A 21,440-nucleotide genomic window follows, 5' to 3' on the forward strand; every position below is an offset into this window, starting at 1 on the left:
ATCCTTTGGGCATACGGACATTATCAGTGATGCCTGTAGAAACGAATTAGAGCTCACAAGCTGTGTGTTTGGTTGCACTGAAATCCATAGATCTGTTTATTTATCTACTCAGTCTTCCTGTTGACTTTCTCCATTGGTATCTTCACCTTGTCTTTGCTGGGAAATACAGTGCTGGTGCTACTGGGCACTGCTCATCCTACTGGATGGTCCTAGAGGAGATGTTCTAAACAGAACTGTGGTGCAGTCTCCTCAGTCTTTGTTTTAAGTTGAGTCTTTCTCATGACTTTCTCCTCTCACCCGCAGGAAAGGCCTTCGACATCACATACGTGCGTCTGAAGTTCCACACCAGCCGGCCGGAGAGCTTTGCAATCTACAAACGCACCAGGGAAGATGGCCCGTGGGTGCCCTACCAGTACTACAGCGGGTCCTGTGAGAGCACCTATAACAAAGTGAATCGGGGTTTTATTCGGACTGGAGAGGATGAGCAGCAGGCACTCTGCACGGATGAGTTCAGTGACATCTCCCCTCTCACTGGGGGCAACGTGGCTTTCTCAACGCTGGAGGGGCGACCCAGTGCCTACAACTTTGACAACAGCCCTGTGCTACAGGTACGCGAGCGGGAGCATATCAGATGGTCTGGGCTGAGTTCTTTTGCTTAGCTGTCATGGGTGGCAGCTTTGTGTGAACTGTGGGCTGCACTTACAGCCCTTATTCAGCCTGAAGGACTGTTGGACAGGTAAGTTGGGTTGAACGATCCGAAGAAATGCATTTGAAGAAAGAGTAAACTCTAGACTCTATCAAAAGTAAGTTTATGGTAAAAACAACAACAACAACAAAAAAAAAATTAGTGGCATGAAAGATGACTTTTAAGAGGCTTAATGGAAATTATTGGATACTTACCTCTGCCAACTTAGAAGGCAGTTGTGTGCATCTTGCTGTTTCAAAAAGACCAGGAGATGGTAGTGCCTGTATCAGATTGATATTTGAGGCATTTGCATGTAGATTTTGAGCATGAAAGTTTAAGAAATGTGGTATTCTTCTAAACAATTAAAGGATTATTTGAAACTCTAACTTGTTCTATCTCGTGTGCTGTGGTGGAGGGAGCTTGGTTTTATCTACAGCATTTAGTTTCTCTTACAAAAGGCTTGGATAAGGGGTTTAGTGGGGGGTCTTTTGTTCTTACCATTCACAGCACTGGCTGGGTAGTGGTCTGGAGCATACCAGTAGCACCAGTTTATCCAGTTTACTCGCAATTTTCTCTGTGCTGCTTGATGACTTTTCCAGATTACATTGCAACAAAGAGCTCAAGCTGTGGAATTTGCCCCATCGGGGCTTGTCTCCTTCCTCTGGAGCTGTGACCGGCACGCCCTCGCGTCAGCCGTCCTTCCCTGTTCTCATAGATTAGCAAGAGCACACTGAGCTTTGGGCGCCCAGCAGGTTCGGGGCTCGCCTGCCTCTGATCTGCAGCCAGAGGGCAGAAAAGCAGGGTCTGGTAAGGCTCAATTATATAAAGGAAAATAAAGATTAATGGAAAAGAGAAAAACACACAAAATGGAAAAGAGCCAATTTGGCCACCTTGTTCATGCAGCTAGACCTTGCTGTGAGCAGAGTCCAGTCATTAAGGGTGAACAGAGATCCCAAGTTAGTGGTACGATGCGTGATCTTCCCATAAACTCCCATAGGAATGGAGACCTGACCACTGGTTTCCTAAAATACATGCAAACCTCTGGCATTGCTTTTCAGAACTGAAGTCAGTGTGTGTTTTGTGCTCAGCATTTCCCCGTGTTTATGCCAGTGTTTGTAATTCAGCAAATCTTCTTATTGTGCTGGTTAATCAGCATCATTGCTGCAGTGCAGTTGTACATGCATGGATGTTTTTCCCATATTCTTTATGGTGTTTGAAGGAAAGAAGTATTGCAAAAGCTGTAACAAGAACAGTGTGGTGCTAATAGTAGTCACAGGCTGAAGATGACATGGAATTTGGGGACAAGCTACGTTTGCTGGCTGTTGCTGGAGGAGGGTAGGGTACTGTGCTGAAGATGCTGTGTAAATATTATGAAAAGCTCTTGTGTTGCAAGTCAGATCTGCCTGCCTGTTTTTCTTCCCACCCTCACTCATCTGTCTGTGTCTTTTTGTCTGGAGGTGTGTGGCTGCAGACGAGCATACCCTAAAGCTTTTTCCATTCTTGCTTTGCAAGAAAGCTGTTGTCAGCCGGTGAGGTATGTGAGGGCAGCACACAGGCCCCCCGCTCTGTTTGCTGAAGATGTTGCCCACGGCTTCCCGGCTGAGAGCAGCCAGCACCCGGGGAGGCACGGGGAAGGGGAGGCAGGGACAGGAGGGGTGTCTGGAAAACTTATCTGAACCGAGAGGATATGATGCGAGGCTTCCTGGGCAGGGACGCGTGAGCCTCAGAGGTACAGAGGGGGAAATGATGAGGCAGGAGCGTGCTGACTGATGAATGACTGCTGGCGTGACTTACTGAGTGTAAATACAGCTGCTAACGATACGGTGCTGACGTGCACTGGAGGGCTACGTCTGATGTGTATGTACTCTGATGGGATTTTTGTCTGCTCTAGGAATGGGTGACGGCTACTGACATCAGGGTGAGCCTCAACCGTCTGAACACCTTTGGAGATGAAGTTTTCAATGACCCCAAAGTTCTCAAGTCATATTACTATGCTATTTCTGATTTTGCCGTGGGTGGTAGGTGAGTAAACAACAAACCTATGTATTTGTTTGAAGCTTTTTGTCAGGATTACTGAAGTGCTTTAAAGTTTTTGATTATACTCACGTGGACCGTTAGGTTCCAGTCTTTATTGACTGTCCTAAGTCAAAAATGCAGTAGAATGCGTCTTGTGAAGCTTGCAAACACTACGTATTACCTATTGAGGCTATAAATTTCAGGGACATGCAGATTGAATATTTTATTTTCCTGATTAGATCAAATGTTAAGCAATCAGGGAAGGGGTACAAAAAGAGTGACAAGAATGTAAAATGAAAGGGAAAAAAAACTTTTTCTACCCAATGCTTTTTGTGGTTTTGCTTTACGTGTAGCCTAGAATAAAAGCAGAGATGTTGAGATTTTTGACATGCTACACCTAAATATTGGGGGACAAATCCTGCAAAGATCTGAAGCACTGTACAGTGCCGTGGTTCTCTGTGCCCTTTTCCTTTTGCTAAAGCATATTGCAAAATGCTTTAATCTTAACTTTCTGACAGTAAAATGTTTTCATAAATAGAGTTGGGACCAATGGAGTGTCTCAGGTTGTTTGTAGAGAGCAGTCCTGAGACTGGGCTTTGGTATCAGTCACCTTGTGCTAATTTATTTCTTACCCTTACGAACGGTAGCATGTGGCCAGTGTGCACATCTCTTCTTGGACTTTCATGAGAGAGATGCATACTAGTCTAAACCCAACATTTTTACTTCTCCTGCTCAGTTTATTCTACTTCAGTGTTGGACTTCAGAGGAGGCAGGTTAGCCTTCTTGCTCTTTAAATGCTTGCCTTGAGCATGCTACACCTGCTTGTTTCATAGTAACTGTGTTAGCAGTTTTGCCAGAGTCTTACACCTTCAAATATGTCTTGTCTCAGACTTTGAGATCTGGGCGTTGTTTTCTGGATTGCTCTGTGTGGGTGACCTGGATTGTTGAAGTTTAAATACCTGTTCCTTGTCTTGTTACCCAGATGCAAATGCAACGGTCATGCAAGTGAGTGCGTGAGGAATGAGCTTGGGAAGCTGGTCTGCAACTGCAAGCACAACACCTTTGGGGTCGACTGTGAAAAGTGCCTTCCTTTCTTCAATGACCGGCCGTGGAGGAGAGCGACAGCAGAGAGTGCCAATGAATGCTTGCGTATGTGTGAACGTGCCTTGCACGGAAATTGCTCATGGTTTTGGTCCCCTGCCTCTGTTGTCGTGCTGGTCTTGCATGGTTTTAAGGCTCAGCTCCAGTTAGCCAGTGCTAAGGGTCTTGAATACAGTTTCCCCAGTGGTTTAGGAATACATGTCCAATAAGCTGCTTGTAGGATTTGTGCTCTCAAGATGGAGATGCTTTAAATCCCTCTTAATGCCTCTGGAAGTATCTCAGGTTACAGAGAGCCTTCAGTGTGAGTTTAGATAATGTAATAATCTAAGTTCAAATGCCTGCCCACATTTTCAGAGGAAGAAGACCAGAGCTTCCCTTAGAGGCAGACCTTGAACTGAAACAACCAAATGCTGTATTTTATCTGGCATTTACACAGAATGTCCTGCTTGTTCTCTGATGAAGCGCATGGCTGCAGATGGGCTGTTACTGTTATCGTGTCAGCATTCAGATTCTCCTCAGGGATTTGCACACATAAGGCACTCTCAAAATGAGCTCAGATTCCTGTCCCAGAGTATAAGCTGATGAGAAAATAGAGCAAAGTCCATTTCCTTGTGCTACTCTGAGCACATCCAGGTCTTTTGAAGAATGTTGCCTTGGGTTTGTCATTCCTGTCCTGTAGGACCTTTCTGGAAGATTTGTACAAAGGGGTATCTCCTTTCTGGAGGATTGGAGTGACCTTTAGGAAAGATTTGCCACAAAAACTTAACAGCTTGTACTAGAAAAAAAGCCTGCATTTAGTATGCTGGAGTGTAAATGTCCTTTACAAAGCTCATTTGGTATTCTGACTTCCTCTTCCATTTGGATTATTGTTTTTTAGTTACTTGCAAACTGTTTCATCCAGTTTCAAGACTTGCAACAGTTCTGGGCTGCAAATGTGAATCTCCAGGACCAAATTTTTCTCAGTTTTGTGTCACAGACCAAAGCTCCTGCTAGTTTACTTTATGGGGAGCTTTTTCAGACAGAAAAGCTTTCTTCCTGTCTGACCTCTGTGTGTGCTGATAGTTCCCAGCTGTCTGGTGGAGACCTGTGGCTTCCCTTGACAGGCCACCGAAACCCAGCTCTCCTGCTCCCCAAACAGATGAAATCCATGATCTGCCTGCTCCCAGAGCAGAAACTCTTCGTGCAGCATGGGGTCAGCCCTTACTGATATCTTCTGGTGCTTGTTTGCACGGCTGAGATCAGCGTTGCTGTGTGGGAGGCAACATGTTGGCTGGAAGTGGCAGCCTGGCCCGAGGGTGCGATGCCGGGTATCTTCCAGCCCTGCCTGTCCATGGTCTCGGGTGCTTGGTGGCACTGCCAGTCATTTCCCTCCCCTAGGGGATGGACGGGATGAAGTGCTCAAGGTCTGTGCTGACAGCTGGTGTAGCCATGTGCTGGTTTGGCACATCAAGCCCATTTCATCATTGCAGCCTTGTACCTGCAACTGCTGCAAAAACACATTTTTTCCTCTTTCTTCTCACTGCTGCACAAATGTCTCAGGATGGTTAAAGGTTCTTTCTCCAAGCTGAATATTCAGCTGTGTGTAGTGGGTCTTGTGACGGCTGGGCTCTGGATAGCCACACACACACCACTCATGGATGATACCCTTTTTCTGCAGCTTGCGACTGCAATGGGAGGTCCCAAGAGTGCTACTTCGATCCCGAGCTGTACCGCTCAACAGGCCACGGTGGCCACTGCGTGGGCTGCCAGGATAACACTGATGGTGCCCACTGCGAGAGGTGCAGGGACAGCTTCTACCGCCTTGGGAGTGAGGAGGGATGTCTGCCCTGCAACTGCAACCCAGTTGGTAAGTAGAGGCAGCAAATATTTATGCACGGAAGTTCATGCAAGCTCTTCTCTGTTTTTCAGCTCTTGGCAAACTGTAGGGGTAAAAAGAGATTTTTTTTTTTCTTTTGGCCTACACAGGAAATGTTTATTGGGTTGTATTATGGTTAAAATTATCCTTGGATCTAACTGGGGATGGGGTGGCAGGGGCAGATGGATCACCACTGCATCATTTCCTCCTTCAAATGTGCTCTAAAGTAGTTGTCTTTTTTTTTTCACAACTGTGTATGTGTTACCCTGGACACACCCAGCACTGAAGTGCTCGTTTAAATTCTTACTAAACAAGATTATGCGGGTGGATATTTCTGGAAGTTATTCATACTGAAGAATGGTAGAGAGCATTAGCAGCATCAATTTCTCCTACTGAGTATCTAAGCACTGTAAATATAAACTTCTGAAACCTTAAACACAAAAGGGGGTGAGAAAAAAACAAAGTTGACTCAAAATATGTAGTCAGACTCATTTTTTTTTTAAATGATTGGAAAAAATTCTGGCAGGAGAACCAACCTGTTGTAGCCAAGGGAACCACTTGACCTGTATGGAGCAATCCCATAACTACACCAGTCCCATGACAAATACGGGTGAAGGAAACAAAGGGTAACAGATAGTAAAATATGATGTTAGGTTCCAAAATAGAGTAGCTGGAATAAGTAATTGCTTGTGGCATGCCCTAAAAGCAGCCAGCAAGAGGTCTGGCAGGGTATGTCTCCTATCTAATTTGGTCAGAGAGTTGCACAGTTGTGAAACGTTTGACCAAGAAAGGCCTCTTTCTTCTCCCTCTGCTCTCCCTGGTTCTTGTGCCTGACCTTATTTTACGGCGTGTTTGTGCACAGGGTTTGTGTCAGGGAGTGGGAGAAGGAGTGAGGTGATGTCTCAGGTATTTAAGGATGAATTTCAAAGGGCATTATAACTTTAGCCATCAGCTTGTATGCCATGGCACACTGTCACCCCATGAGTATTTGAAGCCCCTGAATCAGTTTAGATGTTAGTTTTCCATCTGATTACTGTTTTTTCCTAAGTATTCAATAGTGGGACTGCAATGGATATTTAAACTCTGCATATGGTGAAGGCTTTGTGAGTTCTTCTCTCTCTTCTGTCTGACCTCATCATATCACAACTTTCTGCTTTGCTATAATCTTCCAGTGTGGATCAAAGTGGAAAGAAGCAACTATTCCTGTATTTTTATATACTTTTATTCTGGTAGTTAACTCTCACAATGCTGACAAATTGTAGTCTGCTGGCTGCATTGGTGCTTGGGAAAACAGTATTTTGTCTGCCTCAGATTAAAGAAACCTGTGCTACTGTTTGTGCAAGTCCCTTTCTACTTGTGAGCAGTACTTTTGAGGAATGTGTCCTGTCAAAAAAGATTTTTGCTATAGAATTTATTAAGGTTAATAGTGTCACATGCAGACTCTCTCTGAGGAGACAATTCAGTCTTTAAATTCAACTCGGGAGTCAATGGAGAAAATTGTAACATGAGGGGGAGAAGAGGTCAGAATATCTCCTGGCAACGGGTAAATGATAATTAGAAAGAACACAGGATTTAGGGTATAAAATCTCAGAAAGGATGTGTTGCAGGGAAAGAAAAGGCAGGGAATTAGGCAGGCAAAGACAACATTGAGGACAGAAGAGGAATAAGGAGGAGCATGCAATGAAAGGGTAAAGGTACATATAAAAAGGGTAGTTGGAAAGAATACTTAAAGCTGACAACAGTTTTGTTTTTGGAAAAGTAGGTAAAGGTTTGTCTCTTTAGAGTTGCAATGGAAAAACAGGGACCTGTAAGGCATCACTCACCAGCTTGAAGCTATGCCTCAGACTTTTTCTTGTGTATCTTTCATGCTTCAAGAGCTGAAGAAAATCACAAGCTCATACAGTTCCGTGGGTCTGTTAAGGTCCCTGTCCCTTGATTCCCCACAGGCTCCCTCAGCACGCAGTGCGATAGCTACGGCCAGTGCAGCTGCAAACCTGGTGTGATGGGTGATAAATGTGACCGGTGCCAGCCAGGTTTCCACTCCCTCTCTGAGGCTGGGTGCAGGTAAGGGGGAACTGCTGCTCTTTGGTGGAGGAACCTCTGTCTAAAAGAAAAAGCAGATACATTTTCAGGGCTGTGCGGCTTTAATGAATTATCCTCTCTCTTGTCTCTCTCAGGCCCTGTTCTTGCAATCCTGCTGGTAGCACAGGTGAATGCAATGTCGAAACAGGACGATGTACTTGCAAGGACAATGTTGAAGGCTTCCACTGTGAGAGGTGAGTTTCTCTTCCTGTGGCTTTGTTTCAAGAATGAGAAATATTTGAGCAATGGCCTGGAGTAAACATCAAGGAAATTAATTCTTTTTCCATTGCATATGCAGATGCAAACCTGGGTTTTTCCATCTGGATCCCTCAAATCCAAGAGGCTGTACCCCCTGCTTCTGTTTTGGACACTCCTCAGTTTGCACCAATGCTGTTGGCTACAGCATCTACAGCATCACCTCCAGCTTCCAGTTCGGTAAAATCGAGTCTGTCTTTGTATCTCAGGTTGGGCTGTAGACCAAAGCATGAGAAGCGATTAAAATCGTGCTCTTTCCTCCCTGTGTGGGATAGCAAACTTTGGGCAGGCAGGTACAGGATCCCTTTCTCGGAAGTGCTGAGTTACTGAAGTCAATGGGAGCTTTCCCGTCTTCAGGTTGTTTGTTCAGTTGGGGTGGAAGGAATTCGCTGCTTTGGCCTCAGGCACCCACTGTGCTTAACGTACACCTCACGGTTTTAAGTAAGTGTTGTAAAATTTTATAACAGAGAGTATCTGAGAAGGGGCATTTTCTCAATTTTAGAGCCGAATGAGGAGTTTGAGAGTATTATAATCATTTTAGATCCTGGGTTAAATGGCTCTGAATAAAACAGGTGGGTTTCTGATGGATGTGTAAGCTGTGCACAAATCTTTTTTCATACAGTTTCCTGCATAGAAATGTTTTCATTCTGCATAGTCTAAAAAGAACATATTTTTAGTTAAAATTCCAATGGAGAACAGCTCTTATGAAGGCTGAAATTTGCATCAAGTCATAGATGACTTCAGGTTTTCCAGTTCTTTACTGAGGTCTTTAGAAATGAAGATGTTGAAAAGTATTTTTTATAGGGCTCAAAAATCAGAGGGTTCAGGTCAGCATTCCAATAACTGACTCAGGTCAGTTAGTACCAGTGTATAAAATGCAAATTAGTTATATATAAGCAGCTTGCAGTATGATGTGAGTAGTCTGTGCAAAGCTGCTCCTTCAAAGGGTGTTGATCCTTGTACATTTGGTTTTCAGGAGAGGATGAGTGGCGTGCTGAACAACGTGACGGCTCAGAAGTCCCCCTCCAGTGGAGTGCAGAGACCCAGGATATCTCTGTCATCTCAGACAGCTACTTCCCCATGTATTTTGTTGCACCACGTAGGTCATTCAAGAAGCGAGGTTTTCTGCACTGCCTGTGATCTTCTCTATCCCCTGACTGTAAGGATTTCTTCCCATTTCAGGCAAGTTCTTGGGCAACCAAGTTTTGAGTTATGGTCAGAACCTGACCTTCTCCTTCCGTGTGGACAGACGAGACACACGCCTTTCTGCAGAGGACCTGGTGCTGGAAGGGGCTGGGCTGAGAGTGTCAGTGCCTCTCATTGCCCAGGGCAACTCCTACCCCAGTGAGAGCCCACTGACCTACACCTTCAGGTGAGTGTGGTCCCAGCCCAGCAAGAGGCTGGAGCAGCTGGGACCTAGCCTGCTGTGCACCCTGCCCTATCAGCTCTTGAGAACGCAAACAGCATTAATTTAAGCTCGCAAGAGCAGTCTTATCAGGTTAATTTGAAGCTCGCTGTTCATCAGTGTTGCATAAATGTACGCAAAGTATGTGGCAATCGCATACCATTGTTGGAAATGGTGCTTTAAAAGAGCACAGCTGTTAGTATCTGAAAGCTTTGCAAATGATACACAGTTCTTCTCCCTAGGCTCCATGAGGCCACCGATTACCCGTGGAGGCCTGCTCTGTCTGCGTTCGACTTTCAGAAGCTTCTCCACAATTTGACTGCCATCAAGATCCGTGGGACATACAGTGAGAGAAGTGAGTCACTGAGCAGAGCATCACAGAAAAGAGGGGCAGACAGACCCTTTTGTCCAGTGCTCTAGTTGTTTTATTACAAGACCCGGTCATAAATAACTGTGGAGAGTTAATTTGGCAGAGCCATGTGGAATTGCTTTCCACCTGGCCTTGCAGTGCAAGAGCTTCTCTCGGGCTTTCTGGAGAGGGGATGGGGAAGCAAAGTGCTGTCTGTGAGAGTCTCAAAATGAGCACTCATTACCTGCTTATGCTGCTCTGGGGAGCAGATGTGGTTCTGTGCTTCTAAATGTGGAGTTCTGCTGTGTTGTGCAGCCAGCGTCTTCCAGATTGGTGGTAATATGTAATGCAGAGTCCTGAAGGACACAGTAAGGGAGATGTAGGGAGTTTAAAATAATTTCTCCAGGAACAGTTAACTTCCCCTGTTTTCTAATCGTGCCTTGGCAGGACAAGTGTGGAGGACAAGGTATTGAAAGCACAGCATGTGCTGAACATGTTCAAAAGTACCCCGTGACGAGGATTTATGAAAATCAGGCACTAATTAGGGGCAAAAATATTTGAATCTTTGGATACTGCCATGTGAAGGATTTTCTGAGTTTAAAAACAAGTATGTACAAAGGACAAATCTGCGTTTGGGGAAGATGAGGAAGCTGCAAGTGTTTTGAGTAGAGGTTGTTCATAAAGCAGAATGCAGGGTGGTGAAGAGGAGGGGGGCAAAGGTGTGGAGCAAGCTGTCCCTATGGCACCGTAGCTGTTGCTAATAACACAGAAGCTGGGGGCTCTGCTCAGTGCTTGAGAGCCACTACAGCAGTACAGGCCTAGTGCTGTAACACACACTGGCTATTGTATTATTGTGTGTCCAGGCACAGTTCTGCTCCAGGGAAGGGGTGGGTTGGGGTGGGGGGGGAAGCTTTCAAATGCTGAAGAGTTTGCCCTGAGGCATGGTTTACAGACACTGCTTGAGGAAGGTGTATTTAAATTGCTGGAGAGATTGTCTGTCCTCCCTAGAAAGGCAGAAATTGTTTTCGGTATTTGATTTGGAAATGGAAACCGTATGCGTGTAAAGCATAACTTCTTTTAGCTGACAGTACTTACTTGTACTCAGCATCCTCCTCTGGCTTGTTCTCGACTTTCTAGCCCTGCACATGCCCTGTGTGAGCTATATTGCATCTTTGCTCATCTGTCTAAACTTCCCTGGAGGATTTTGCTTCTTGATTCACCTTATCAGCTGCAGACCTATCTCTTGTGCAGTTCTGATGCACTAGGTGAAATGCTGATGAAGTATTTCCCCTCTCTGGTTCTCAGGTGCTGGCCACCTGGATGATGTTACCATCACAAGTGCTCTCCCCGGGCCCGGCGTGCCTGCAGCATGGGTGGAGAGCTGCTCCTGTCCAGCAGGCTACGAGGGGCAGTTCTGTGAGCGCTGCTCCTCTGGGTACCGCCGAGAAACACCCGGTCTTGGGCCCTACAGCCCCTGCGTGCCTTGCACTTGCAACGGGCACAGCGAGACGTGTGATCCTGAGACAGGTAAGAAGGGGTGATGGGAAAGGGAGCAGCCAGGGGGCTGTTCTCCTTCCTGTGTTGGATGAAGAATAAAAAAATGTGTTCTCTGTTCCAGGTGTGTGCAACTGTAGGGATAACACAGCGGGGTCTCACTGCGAGAAGTGCAGCGATGGGTATTACGGGGATGCAACGGCAGGCACGGCCTCAGACTGCCAGCCCTGCCCGTGCCCTGGTGGCTCCAGCTGTGCCATCGTACCCCGCACAAGGGAGGTTGTGTGCACCAGCTGCCAGGCTGGCACGACAGGTGAGTCCTTACCAGAAAGGGCTTTGTTCTACACCCCATGTGCCTGTGGACATGTCTTGTACCAGTTCTGCTGCTGTGACCCACAGTGAGTGGCACTGACAACTGCTGTGTCTCCAGGTTCAAATGCAATTTATTTCTCCCTTCTTCTAGACCTATTTTCTCTCTCTTGTAAGGCTCAGGGATGCAGAACTGTTCTTTGTGCCCTTCTCTTAAGATCAAAAGGGTAACAAAGATTTAATCTGTACAAAGCCCAGATGTTTCTCTGCTATGTATCTGAGCCATGCTAGCTTCTGGTACAGAGTCTAGTACACATAATTGTGTGGCATTGGGCTGAAAGTTTGATAGATCTAAAAGAGCCAGGAAGGATGGGTCAGACTGAAACAAAATTAGAAGATGAGCTTCCTATTTGCCAGCCAGAGGCACCTTGGGATGCTTGCAGCAAGAGCGCCAGTGTCCTGCATGGATAAAGTAGGAAGGCTGCATTGACTCATGCATACCAATCGAAAAGTACAAGACCAAATTTATACTCAACAGTTCTAAAGAGAAATATGTGAACAGGTGCTGCTCTTTTTTCTTAATGATAAACCGTGAAGGCTGAGCATGTACTTGAGTTGTTAAGTGGAGCTTTTTGTTCTGCTTGCCAACAGCAAATAAGACGTAAAATGGTTGGCAGCCTCAGTGCTTCTCTGTTGATTTTATGCTTGGCATGAAAGAGTCCAAAGTACAGACTACCTGTAAATGCCTTAAATGCTTAGGAAAGCCCCTGATCAAGCACACAGACACACTATTTAGAGCAGCTCCTGGGAGTTGCCGTGGGTGCTACCACTTTGTGAACTAAAGCAGAGCCTGGGGGCCTGAGTTCGAAGTCCCCTGCAGCTCAGGCATGAGTATGAGCTCAGCTTTACTTGTAGCTGACAGGGTCACACGAGGGTCCCTCTTGACTCCCATCTTTCTGTATGTGGTTGTGATGTGGTGGGAAAGGTGAAGGGAAAGATGGATGGTGTATGTAAGAGCTGCCAAAGAAACAGCTTTTAGCTGGCTGGCAATGATGTGTCTGCAATGAGCTTTGGGAACTGCTGGCTTGGATGCTTTGTGGCTGCCTGTGGAGGTTCAGCAGGTCTCCTTGGCCATGTGGCTTCCTGAAGCAGTGGCGTCCGGCTGAGTTCTACCTACTTGAATTCTTCAATTAACAACAAATTACAGCAAATATGGCTTGAGGTGATAGGAGGGAAGGGGGAAGCTGAAATAATTCATAACACAAAGTTCCAGTGAAAAAGGATTAAATTTAGAGATAGAGAGGGATTCTTGTGTAGTCTTGTGCACCTTTCTGGTTCCTTCACAAGGAGAAAAAGGGAAGAAGCTGAGGAGTGTACTTCCTGGGGGGCTGCAGAAGAAGGCCAGGTGAGACTGCAGCAGTGGGCTCTTTGCTGTAGCACGTGTGCTTCTGTCCTGCCCCAGGCAAAAGATGCGAGCTGTGTGACGATGCCTATTTTGGGGACCCACTTGGTGAGAACGGCGCTGTGAGGCCTTGCCGCCTATGCCAGTGCAATGACAACATTGATCCTAACGCTGTGGGGAACTGCAACCGCCAGACAGGGGAGTGCCTCAAGTGCATCTACAACACAGCCGGCTTCTACTGCGACCGCTGCAAAGACGGCTTCTTCGGGAACCCCCTGGCCCCCAACCCTGCTGACAAGTGCCGGGGTAAGAGTCTTTTCCTCTTGCATTTAGAAGCAGTTTTGTCCCTTAGAACTGCCTTTGGGTGATGCTTCCCATTCTTTTTCTTTTTGCAGCATGTCACTGTAATCCCTATGGCACTGTGAATCAACAGACAAGCTGCAATCAAGTGACGGGGCAGTGCGAGTGCCTCTCGCATGTCACCGAGAGGGACTGCAGTGCTTGCGAGCCTGGCTTCTTCAACCTCCAGAGCGGACGTGGCTGTGAGAGGTAAGTCACCTTGGCATGGGGCAATGAGCCTGGTTTTGGAGGATCTGTGTTTAGCAGGTGGAGGAACGTGGTATTTCTCACAAGTAACTGGTGTTTTGTGTTGATGCTGCCAAGGGCAGAGAGGAACAGGAGTTAAGGAGCAGCTCTGAAGGCTGTACAAAAAGCTTGACTTATAAATAGCTTTATAAATAGCTTTAAATCAGAGTTTTAAATAGAAACATGTCACGTGGCTGCGTGATCGTTGGTAGCCGGGGCTCATGGGTTCCTTTTTTTAGTGCAACCACCAAGTGACCTTGCATGGTTCAAAGGCTCAGTGCCTTGTCCCATATCTGCACTGCAAAGTCACTCCACTGGCATGGAAACTTCCAGCTGTGCTCACTAGGGCTCCTTCAGAGGTGCTTCACTCATGCCTGCTGTCTGTTGTCACCACCTAACCTGTGGCTGTGTCCTCCAGGTGTGACTGCCATGCACTGGGCTCCACCAACGGCCAGTGCGACATACGAACAGGGCAGTGCGAGTGCCAGCCTGGCGTCACCGGGCAGCGTTGTGACAGATGCGAGGCCAACCACTTCGGATTTGGCCCTGAAGGCTGCAAACGTAAGTGAGATTCCCTGCAAGTGGTCTCAGTTCACAGATCCAGTGTTGAGGAGCAACATACCTTGTAAACATAATTGCAAAAGAGTATGGTCCAAACTTTTCTCCTCATATCCCCACCTCTCAAGAGAGGGGGGGAAAAAAAAAAAAAAAGTGAAGTTGATTACAATGCAATGGGGTAAGAAATTAAAATGTTTTGTGGAAGAGGCAATGGCAAAACTATTAATACAGTTTGACATTAAATGAGCTGTGTCCAGCTACACGGTGTGCCTTCCCATGTGTGGCAGCACTCTGCTGGGGAGCAGGGCTCTGTCTGTGTTTTGGTAGGTCCCCTGTTGGTTCGCAGGGAATGGTCTGTAGCTGTAGGGTATTTCTGCGTCCTCTCAGATCTGACTGAAGTTTGACTTCCCTGCAGCGTGCGATTGTGACCCTGAGGGTTCACGTTCCCTGCAGTGCCGGGAGGACGGTCGCTGCGAGTGCAAGGAAGGCTTTGTGGGGACCCGCTGCGACCAGTGTGAGGAGAACTATTTCTATAACCGGTCGTGGCCAGGCTGTCAGGAGTGTCCTGCATGTTACCGACTAGTGAAAGATAAGGTAAGGCCACGAATGTGACTGTTTGGTTTCCAGAGTCAGTGCCACGCACCATAACTATTTGCCCATCAGCAAATATATTGACTGCTCCTCGCTCCATGCTGTAGCTGTGCTCCATCCCTCTCGTGCAGGTGGCAGAGCAGCGAGAGAGGCTTCAGGAGCTGGAAAATCTTATAGCGAATCTGGGTACGGGAGAAGAAACTGTAACTGACCAAGCCTTTGAGGAGAGGTTGAAGCAGGCAGAAAGAGATGTCATGGAGCTGCTCCGAGAAGCACAAAACAGCAAAGGTGAGTTGAGCCGATCAGGCGTGGACTAAGGAGAAATGAGGTCTTTGCTTGACGTGCACATTCCCTTAGGATGCAAAGCTTTTAATTTCAGGCCTGTACTGTGCGTTAGGATAGACAACTATTTTGGGTAGTGCTGAGACTGTACGTGTTATCACTGAAACAACGAGGGCTGTGATTTTATCCCTGGTGTTCCCCATGGTCTTTATTTAAGCAAAGAAAGATCTGCCTTTGTATAATAGATAGAAGTCTTACCCTTTTCTCCATGTGCAAAGGAAGATTACTTGCTTTGTAAAGAAGCAGAAGACTTTCCAGTACGTGGATGGGTACATCTGTGTTTCTGCAGCTTTCACCAGTAAGAAATGGTGAAAATGTTCACAAATTTGCTCAGATACCTTGGGATAAAGCATTTCTTGTTGGGTTATCACCAGTGATTAGAATGAAAGCTTCAAAATCCTACTGGCAGGTTTTATTATCCCACCATAAAGTGTATAATGGTCTGAAAAGTGCTGTTACGGTGGCCTGTAGGTGTTTTTCCTGTTAAACTCTGCTTCAAAGAGGTTCTTTACTGTAGGATGTCTGTGAGCAGGGCATTTAGGAATTTGAATTTTTGCTGAGAGGTTTTTAACACGTAAGTTGATGTGTATTCTGGAGAAGAGCAACTTGAAGAAGATTCTTAATTTGAAACCACTTCTGAAAAAATTTGTCCCCTTTTTGCGAAACTGGGAAAAGCTGGCAAAAATCTGACATCACATGTCATTTGCTTGGAAAGATTCCTGCTGGTAGTGGGAATGATTCATGAAACTCTTCTGAGTTCTAACTGGGGTAGCTTTATGTTCCCTGCCTAGCATCCACACCTAGATAACAGTAGTCCTGAGTAGGAGGTAAGAGAGTGGGCATTGTGGTAAGGTTAGGGCATGGATTGGGTTTTGTGGTGGTGTTTTTTGTCTTTCTTTCCACATCCTCACTCAAGAAAAGACAAGTTAAATGCAAGTCCTACCCTTGCAAAAAGCCCATGTGACATTTATTTGTGCTTTTCTACTTGATGCATTTTTTTTAAAGACATTAAATGTGCACATTCAATACATAGGATGTGCTACAAGGTGAGGACACAATGTATTTGTAAAAAATCATAATTTTGGATGTGTGTGGGCTTCTTTTACTTTATTTCTTAACAGTGCTCTCACCTTTTCACAAATAATTCTTTCTGGTCCTGAGGCATGCATCTGTGCTTTATGGCTCCATTATTATGACATTTTTCTGAGGAGTTACCTGGTGGTCAAGAATTTGGGTATTTTGGGTGGTCATAGGTTCTACAGATAGAAGAACCAAGGCTGGGTTGTTTGTCCTCCCCAGTCCAGAGGGATGCTGAAAGCTGGGAAGAGTTGGGGTGGATTTGCTGTTCTGCAGATCTTCCAGCTGCTCTGTCTGGAGGTTCTCGGGGGGGAGCCACCATTGGCCAAAGAGAAGGGCTGTACTGCCCTTGTAGTAATTAAGATAAAAAAGAATTAGCAAAGCAGATGTTTCATACCTAATGAGGAGTAGCTCTGTTGTCTTTTTTTTTTTTTTTTTTTTTTTTAATCAATGTAGAGGTGAAAAATGATTCTGAACACAAATCTCCTGTTAGAGCCAGTTCAGACACCCAGCAGACTGTCTCATTAGTAGTTAATGACTCTTATGCACATTCTGGTGATGGCTTCGATCTCAAGTGAACTGATTCATGAAACAGCTTTGCTAAGTCCCCTTTCAATAGGGGGTTAATCTGCCAACCTGTTGCCTGCAAAGGTAAGCTGCTGCTCCAACTTCTCTTCCTGCTGTAATCAATTTTGCTTCCTCTTTTGTATCGTGTCTTTCAGATGTAGATCAGGGCCTGATGGATCGTCTCAAAAACATCAACAGCACACTAGTGAGTCAGCTCAACAGGCTGAGGAACATCCAGAACACTGTGCAGGAGACGGAGGACTTAGCAGAGAAAGCCCGGAAACGGGTGGAAGCCACAGAAGACCTGATCACAACAGCTTCTGATATGCTAGAGAAAGCAAAGATGGCAGCTGACAATGTGGTGAGTGTGCAGTGGAGATCCGGTGGGGCAAGGAGAGGACAGGGCCTTTCCTTGCTGTACTGTCTGGGTGTGTTTCTCTGCTCTTTCTCTCTCTTGTAGCAAACTTGCTATGGAAGCATCTTCTCCTTTACTCAGTAATGTGGAAAACAAAGGAAAATCTCAATTATCTGTCATAAATCGTATCTTAGCCCCCTGCTCAAAGAAAAATATTAAAATAAATAAATATTAAAACATTTGCTTTTAAGGGGTAACTGCTAGTATAAACTGCATGAACTTAAGAAAAAATAGAGAGGCCAAAAGTAGGTTAGACACATCTCAAAGCATTTAGATCATGACAATAAATGTTTAAAGCATTGATGAATAAAATATGGTAGTAGAGCTTCAAGGTATTTTTTCTTTCTTTTTTTCCAGTCCATTACACCTCCGGAGTCAACTGGCGACCCTAACAACATGACTCTGTTGGCAGAAGAGGCCCGTAAGCTGGCTGAAAGGTAGCCTGTGGTGCTGCACGCTCCCCAGCCCACATCAGTGCCCTACAGCCACCTAGAAGAGGGGGGGAAATGAGGTTTGGTCTGGGTGCACACCTGTGTGTTTGGGCAAACGCTGTGTCTGTGCACCAGGGACATGTGTGGCCGTAGTGGGTGCTCATAGACTGGTCTCATGGGTGCTGCTGGAGTAACGTTTGTGGTTGCAGAGATGTTCCCAAACAGCATCTTCCATTGCAAATGTTGCAGCTGTGCAAATCTGGGTGAAGGAAGGAAAAATAGGAGAAAATAAAAACTTAGAGTTGAGGATAGAAACTGCTGCTTAACAATTCCAATGGCGTTATTTTTCTTCTGTAATCTTGTCCAGACACAAGCAAGAAGCGGATGAGATTGTTCGTGTAGCCAAGGCAGCAAATGATACTTCCACAGAAGCGTATCAGCTGCTGCTGAAGACCTTGGCTGGGGAAAACCAAACAGCGAATGATATTGATGAGCTCAACCAGAAGTGAGTCAGCAACAGAAAATTGTTTTTATTTCCTGGCTTTAGAGCAGTACTTAAGTTTAAGATGCCTTTTTAGCATTTTATGCTTTAGATCTTACGACAGTTGCCTCTGTTTTAGCCTCTCTACTTGTTCAGTAAGTTTGAGTCTACCAAAAGAATTATAGAGTAACTGGATCTGTGGTTTGCTCTTTTTTTGTTGTTTTGTTTTTTTAATTAGATATAATCAAGCAAGGAACATTTCTCGGGACCTAGAGAAACAGGCTGACAAGGTGCTTACAGAGGCAGAGGAAGCTGGAAACAAGGCCCTTCAAATCTATGCTAATCTCACCAGTCTGCCCACCGTGGATTCCACAGGGCTAGAGGTACATGAATGAAGCATCATACGTAGTATTTTGTAAAGACAGGTGTGGATGATCATTAAGGCAGCATGCTAGGTTGCAGGCACATGTTGTATGTGCTCTGCTAATGTTACTCTACATCTGTCTGTGGAATTTTCATCCATCAAGGTATCACTGAGACTTCTATATTGCTCTTTATGCAAGAGATTAACAAGCAGGAAACTGCAAACATAGACCCTCCCACAGTCTCTGAAGGACAAAAAAAAAGAGCGAAATGTTATTTGTCAGACATCATGGCTTGAATCAAAAAGTGCAAAGAATCCGGTCCCCGCTGAAGTCTGCAGAGCTGCTCCGTTTCCTTCACTCACTGTAGTAGTGCAGACTTTCTTATGCACAAAAGTGTTGGCATCCCCTGTCCTGCACTGCACAGACCATTGTATTTGGAACTTTGAAGGAGCAAAGTTACAGCTATAACTTGTCATCACTTCTGCCTGTTTCAACATTAGAAATTATACTATGTTTTGTCACCTGTTCAGAATTTCTTTAATGTTCGGAGAATCTGCATTTGTTTCTGATTTCTACACGCAGAATGAAGCAAATAAGATCAAGAAGGAAGCAGAGGAGTTAGATCAACTAATAGCAAGGAAGCTGAAAGACTATGAAGACTTGAGAGAAGACATGAAAGGAAAGGAGCAGGAAGTAAAGAACCTTTTGGAGAAAGGGAAGACGGAGCAGCAGGTCAGTTCTGTTTTGTGCAGGCTTTTGTTCCCTGAGAGGAAGAAGAAAAAAACAAACAAATAACTGCCCAGATGTGAAAGACTTGGCCTTACTCAGTCATATCTCAGCAGTGTTTGTTACTTACACAAATATTGAGGAATGGTCCTGTGAAGGAAATGCTAAAGCCACTTCACTGCGGAGAGTTGGGATATTTGGAGAGTTGGTACATTGGTACATTTTGGTACATTGGAGAGTTGGTATATTTGGCAGGTGTGTATTCAGGATGGTGTTCCAAAGTACCAGAATTTACTATGATTTCAGAGGAAGTATTGCCACTCACTTAGGGGATCACTGCAGTTCCGTATTGCAGTGGTGTTTCATGCTAAATGATGCTTTCTGAGAGGCCTACATGGTCATCCATCAAACGGTAAGAGTATGTTGATAGATGTCTTGTCTCCTTAGACTGCAGACCAGCTCCTGGCTCGAGCAGATGCAGCAAAAGCCCTGGCTGAGGAAGCTGCTCGGAAAGGCAACGGCACACTGCAGGAGGCTAATACCATTCTCAGCAACCTGAAAGGTAAAGAGAAAACACTTGCAGGGAATCCCTTAATTCTTAGAGAGGTAACTCTGCAGTATAGCCATCTCAGTTAAATGAGTCATGCTGTTGCCAGTACCCAAGTGTTGGACAGATTCTTCTGGCTTTTTTAAAGGAAAGTGGAAGTCTTTCCAATGACTAGAAATCTCCTTTTTGGCCAGCTTACTTATTTAGCCTGAGATGATGTGTAACAGTGTGAACTGCAAGCGTGTGCACCCCCAGACCCCAGTTTGCTGTTCTTCCCTCTAATTTCAAGGAGGCAAAGCCAGGGTAGTTTGGTCAGAGAAGCATCCCAAAGCTCTTCTGGAGCAGATGATGAGAATCTGTTTTGCCCTTTCTTAGATTTTGATAAGCGAGTGAACGACAACAAGACAGCAGCTGAGGAGGCACTGAAGAAGATTCCTGCCATCACCCGGACCATTGCTGAAGCCAACAATAAGACACGCCAGGCAGAGATGGCACTTGGCAATGCTGCTGCTGATGCCCGCGAAGCCAAGGCTAAAGCAGATGATGCTGAGAAGATCGCCAGTTCTGTTCAGAAGGTGAGTCCCTTGCAGTTCTGGAGCCAACCTTCCGGAGGTATTGGCGTGTATTTGCATAAACTCTGTTCCAGAATGTTAGACGCCTTCACTGCCTGTTTCCATCCTCTTCCCATGTTGGCTGTAGAGTGCTGCTGCTACCAGAGCTGAAGCTGACAAGACTTTCTCTGATGTGACGGGGCTGGCCAAAGAAGTGGATGACATGATGAAGCAACTCCAGGAAGCAGAAAAAGAGCTGAAGCGGAAGCAAGATGATGCTGATCAGGACATGATGATGGCAGGCATGGTAAGTGACGCTGACAGCAGAGGCAAGAAGATGTATTCTCCCTGCTGTCCTGCCAGTGCAAGCCTTCTTCTGCTCACTGGGTGCAGTTAGTATTCTCTATCTGCCAAATTTTAAGTGGAATTGAATGCATGAGACTAATGAAGGAGCTCCTATAGTAACCTTACCATAGGTTCATTACTCAACTTTGAGAGCCAGTTTCCTTAACATAGTACTTTTATTTTAACAGAAACCTGACTCTGTTCTAACTTCTCATGCATAACTCTTCTTAGTTACCAGGGATCCACATCCTTTCTTGTAGAAAACTGAGTATTTGAAGGTTGTCTTTGCCAACGCTGTGACGGATATCTCAGCACAGAGATCATTTTGGAGAGAGGAAACGGATATGTGCAACTGCTTGGGCAAATGCATGAAAAGGAGAGGCAGTGGTTTCATAAACCCTACAGAGTTTATTGTGCTCTTGTTTTTTTTTCACCCTGCAGGCTTCACAGGCAGCCCAGGAGGCAGAAGACAATGCAAGAAAAGCAAAGAACTCTGTGAACAGCTTGCTTACTGTCATTAACGATCTTTTAGATCAACTAGGTAAGGCTCTCCTTACATGTGCTATATTCCTTTGAGTGTTTTCCTGTCTCCTGTTTGGGAAGTGCTGGCGGCCAGTGTTGTGTGGTGCTGTGCCATGAATCAAATATCTCTTTTTTTTTCTTTTTTCTTTTTTTAGAAATTGGGTTTATGTGCTTTTGGCAAGTGTTTTTTTTTTTTTTTCTTTTTCTCTGGGTTAGCTTCAAAGCTCACTGTGCAGTGTTCAGTACTGCTTTCCTGCAAGCTGAGGACTATTTTTGAGGCACTGGAGTGTGCAGCCAATTCACGTGGTCCTATTTTAATGCAGAGATGGACAGTCTGATGGAGATCTTGGTTCACTCGTCCAGAGCAGGGGCTCTGCTGCGTGT

General features: G+C 45.5%; 1 protein-coding gene across 1 annotated transcript in view; it reads left to right on the forward strand.

Moving 5' to 3' along the window:
* The window catches only part of LAMC1 (laminin subunit gamma 1), a 62,451-nt gene that overhangs the window by 38,092 nt on the left and 2,919 nt on the right, over nucleotides 1-21,440 (forward strand). The window contains exons 2-27 of the mRNA XM_084527545.1: nucleotides 304-608; nucleotides 2,577-2,707; nucleotides 3,684-3,850; nucleotides 5,460-5,648; nucleotides 7,604-7,721; nucleotides 7,835-7,933; nucleotides 8,038-8,174; nucleotides 8,971-9,093; nucleotides 9,177-9,366; nucleotides 9,642-9,754; nucleotides 11,054-11,275; nucleotides 11,367-11,555; nucleotides 13,014-13,259; nucleotides 13,349-13,502; nucleotides 13,957-14,099; nucleotides 14,512-14,690; nucleotides 14,819-14,975; nucleotides 16,829-17,034; nucleotides 17,446-17,525; nucleotides 17,887-18,024; nucleotides 18,239-18,383; nucleotides 18,948-19,097; nucleotides 19,539-19,653; nucleotides 20,014-20,213; nucleotides 20,338-20,496; nucleotides 20,976-21,075. Of these exons, the coding sequence (XP_084383671.1) occupies nucleotides 304-608; nucleotides 2,577-2,707; nucleotides 3,684-3,850; nucleotides 5,460-5,648; nucleotides 7,604-7,721; nucleotides 7,835-7,933; nucleotides 8,038-8,174; nucleotides 8,971-9,093; nucleotides 9,177-9,366; nucleotides 9,642-9,754; nucleotides 11,054-11,275; nucleotides 11,367-11,555; nucleotides 13,014-13,259; nucleotides 13,349-13,502; nucleotides 13,957-14,099; nucleotides 14,512-14,690; nucleotides 14,819-14,975; nucleotides 16,829-17,034; nucleotides 17,446-17,525; nucleotides 17,887-18,024; nucleotides 18,239-18,383; nucleotides 18,948-19,097; nucleotides 19,539-19,653; nucleotides 20,014-20,213; nucleotides 20,338-20,496; nucleotides 20,976-21,075 (4,155 nt within the window). The remainder of the gene's footprint in view (nucleotides 1-303; nucleotides 609-2,576; nucleotides 2,708-3,683; nucleotides 3,851-5,459; nucleotides 5,649-7,603; nucleotides 7,722-7,834; nucleotides 7,934-8,037; nucleotides 8,175-8,970; nucleotides 9,094-9,176; nucleotides 9,367-9,641; nucleotides 9,755-11,053; nucleotides 11,276-11,366; nucleotides 11,556-13,013; nucleotides 13,260-13,348; nucleotides 13,503-13,956; nucleotides 14,100-14,511; nucleotides 14,691-14,818; nucleotides 14,976-16,828; nucleotides 17,035-17,445; nucleotides 17,526-17,886; nucleotides 18,025-18,238; nucleotides 18,384-18,947; nucleotides 19,098-19,538; nucleotides 19,654-20,013; nucleotides 20,214-20,337; nucleotides 20,497-20,975; nucleotides 21,076-21,440) is intronic.

Source organism: Aythya ferina, assembly GCF_964211825.1.
Source record: "Aythya ferina genome assembly, chromosome: 8".
Classification (NCBI taxonomy): Eukaryota; Metazoa; Chordata; class Aves; order Anseriformes; family Anatidae; genus Aythya; species Aythya ferina.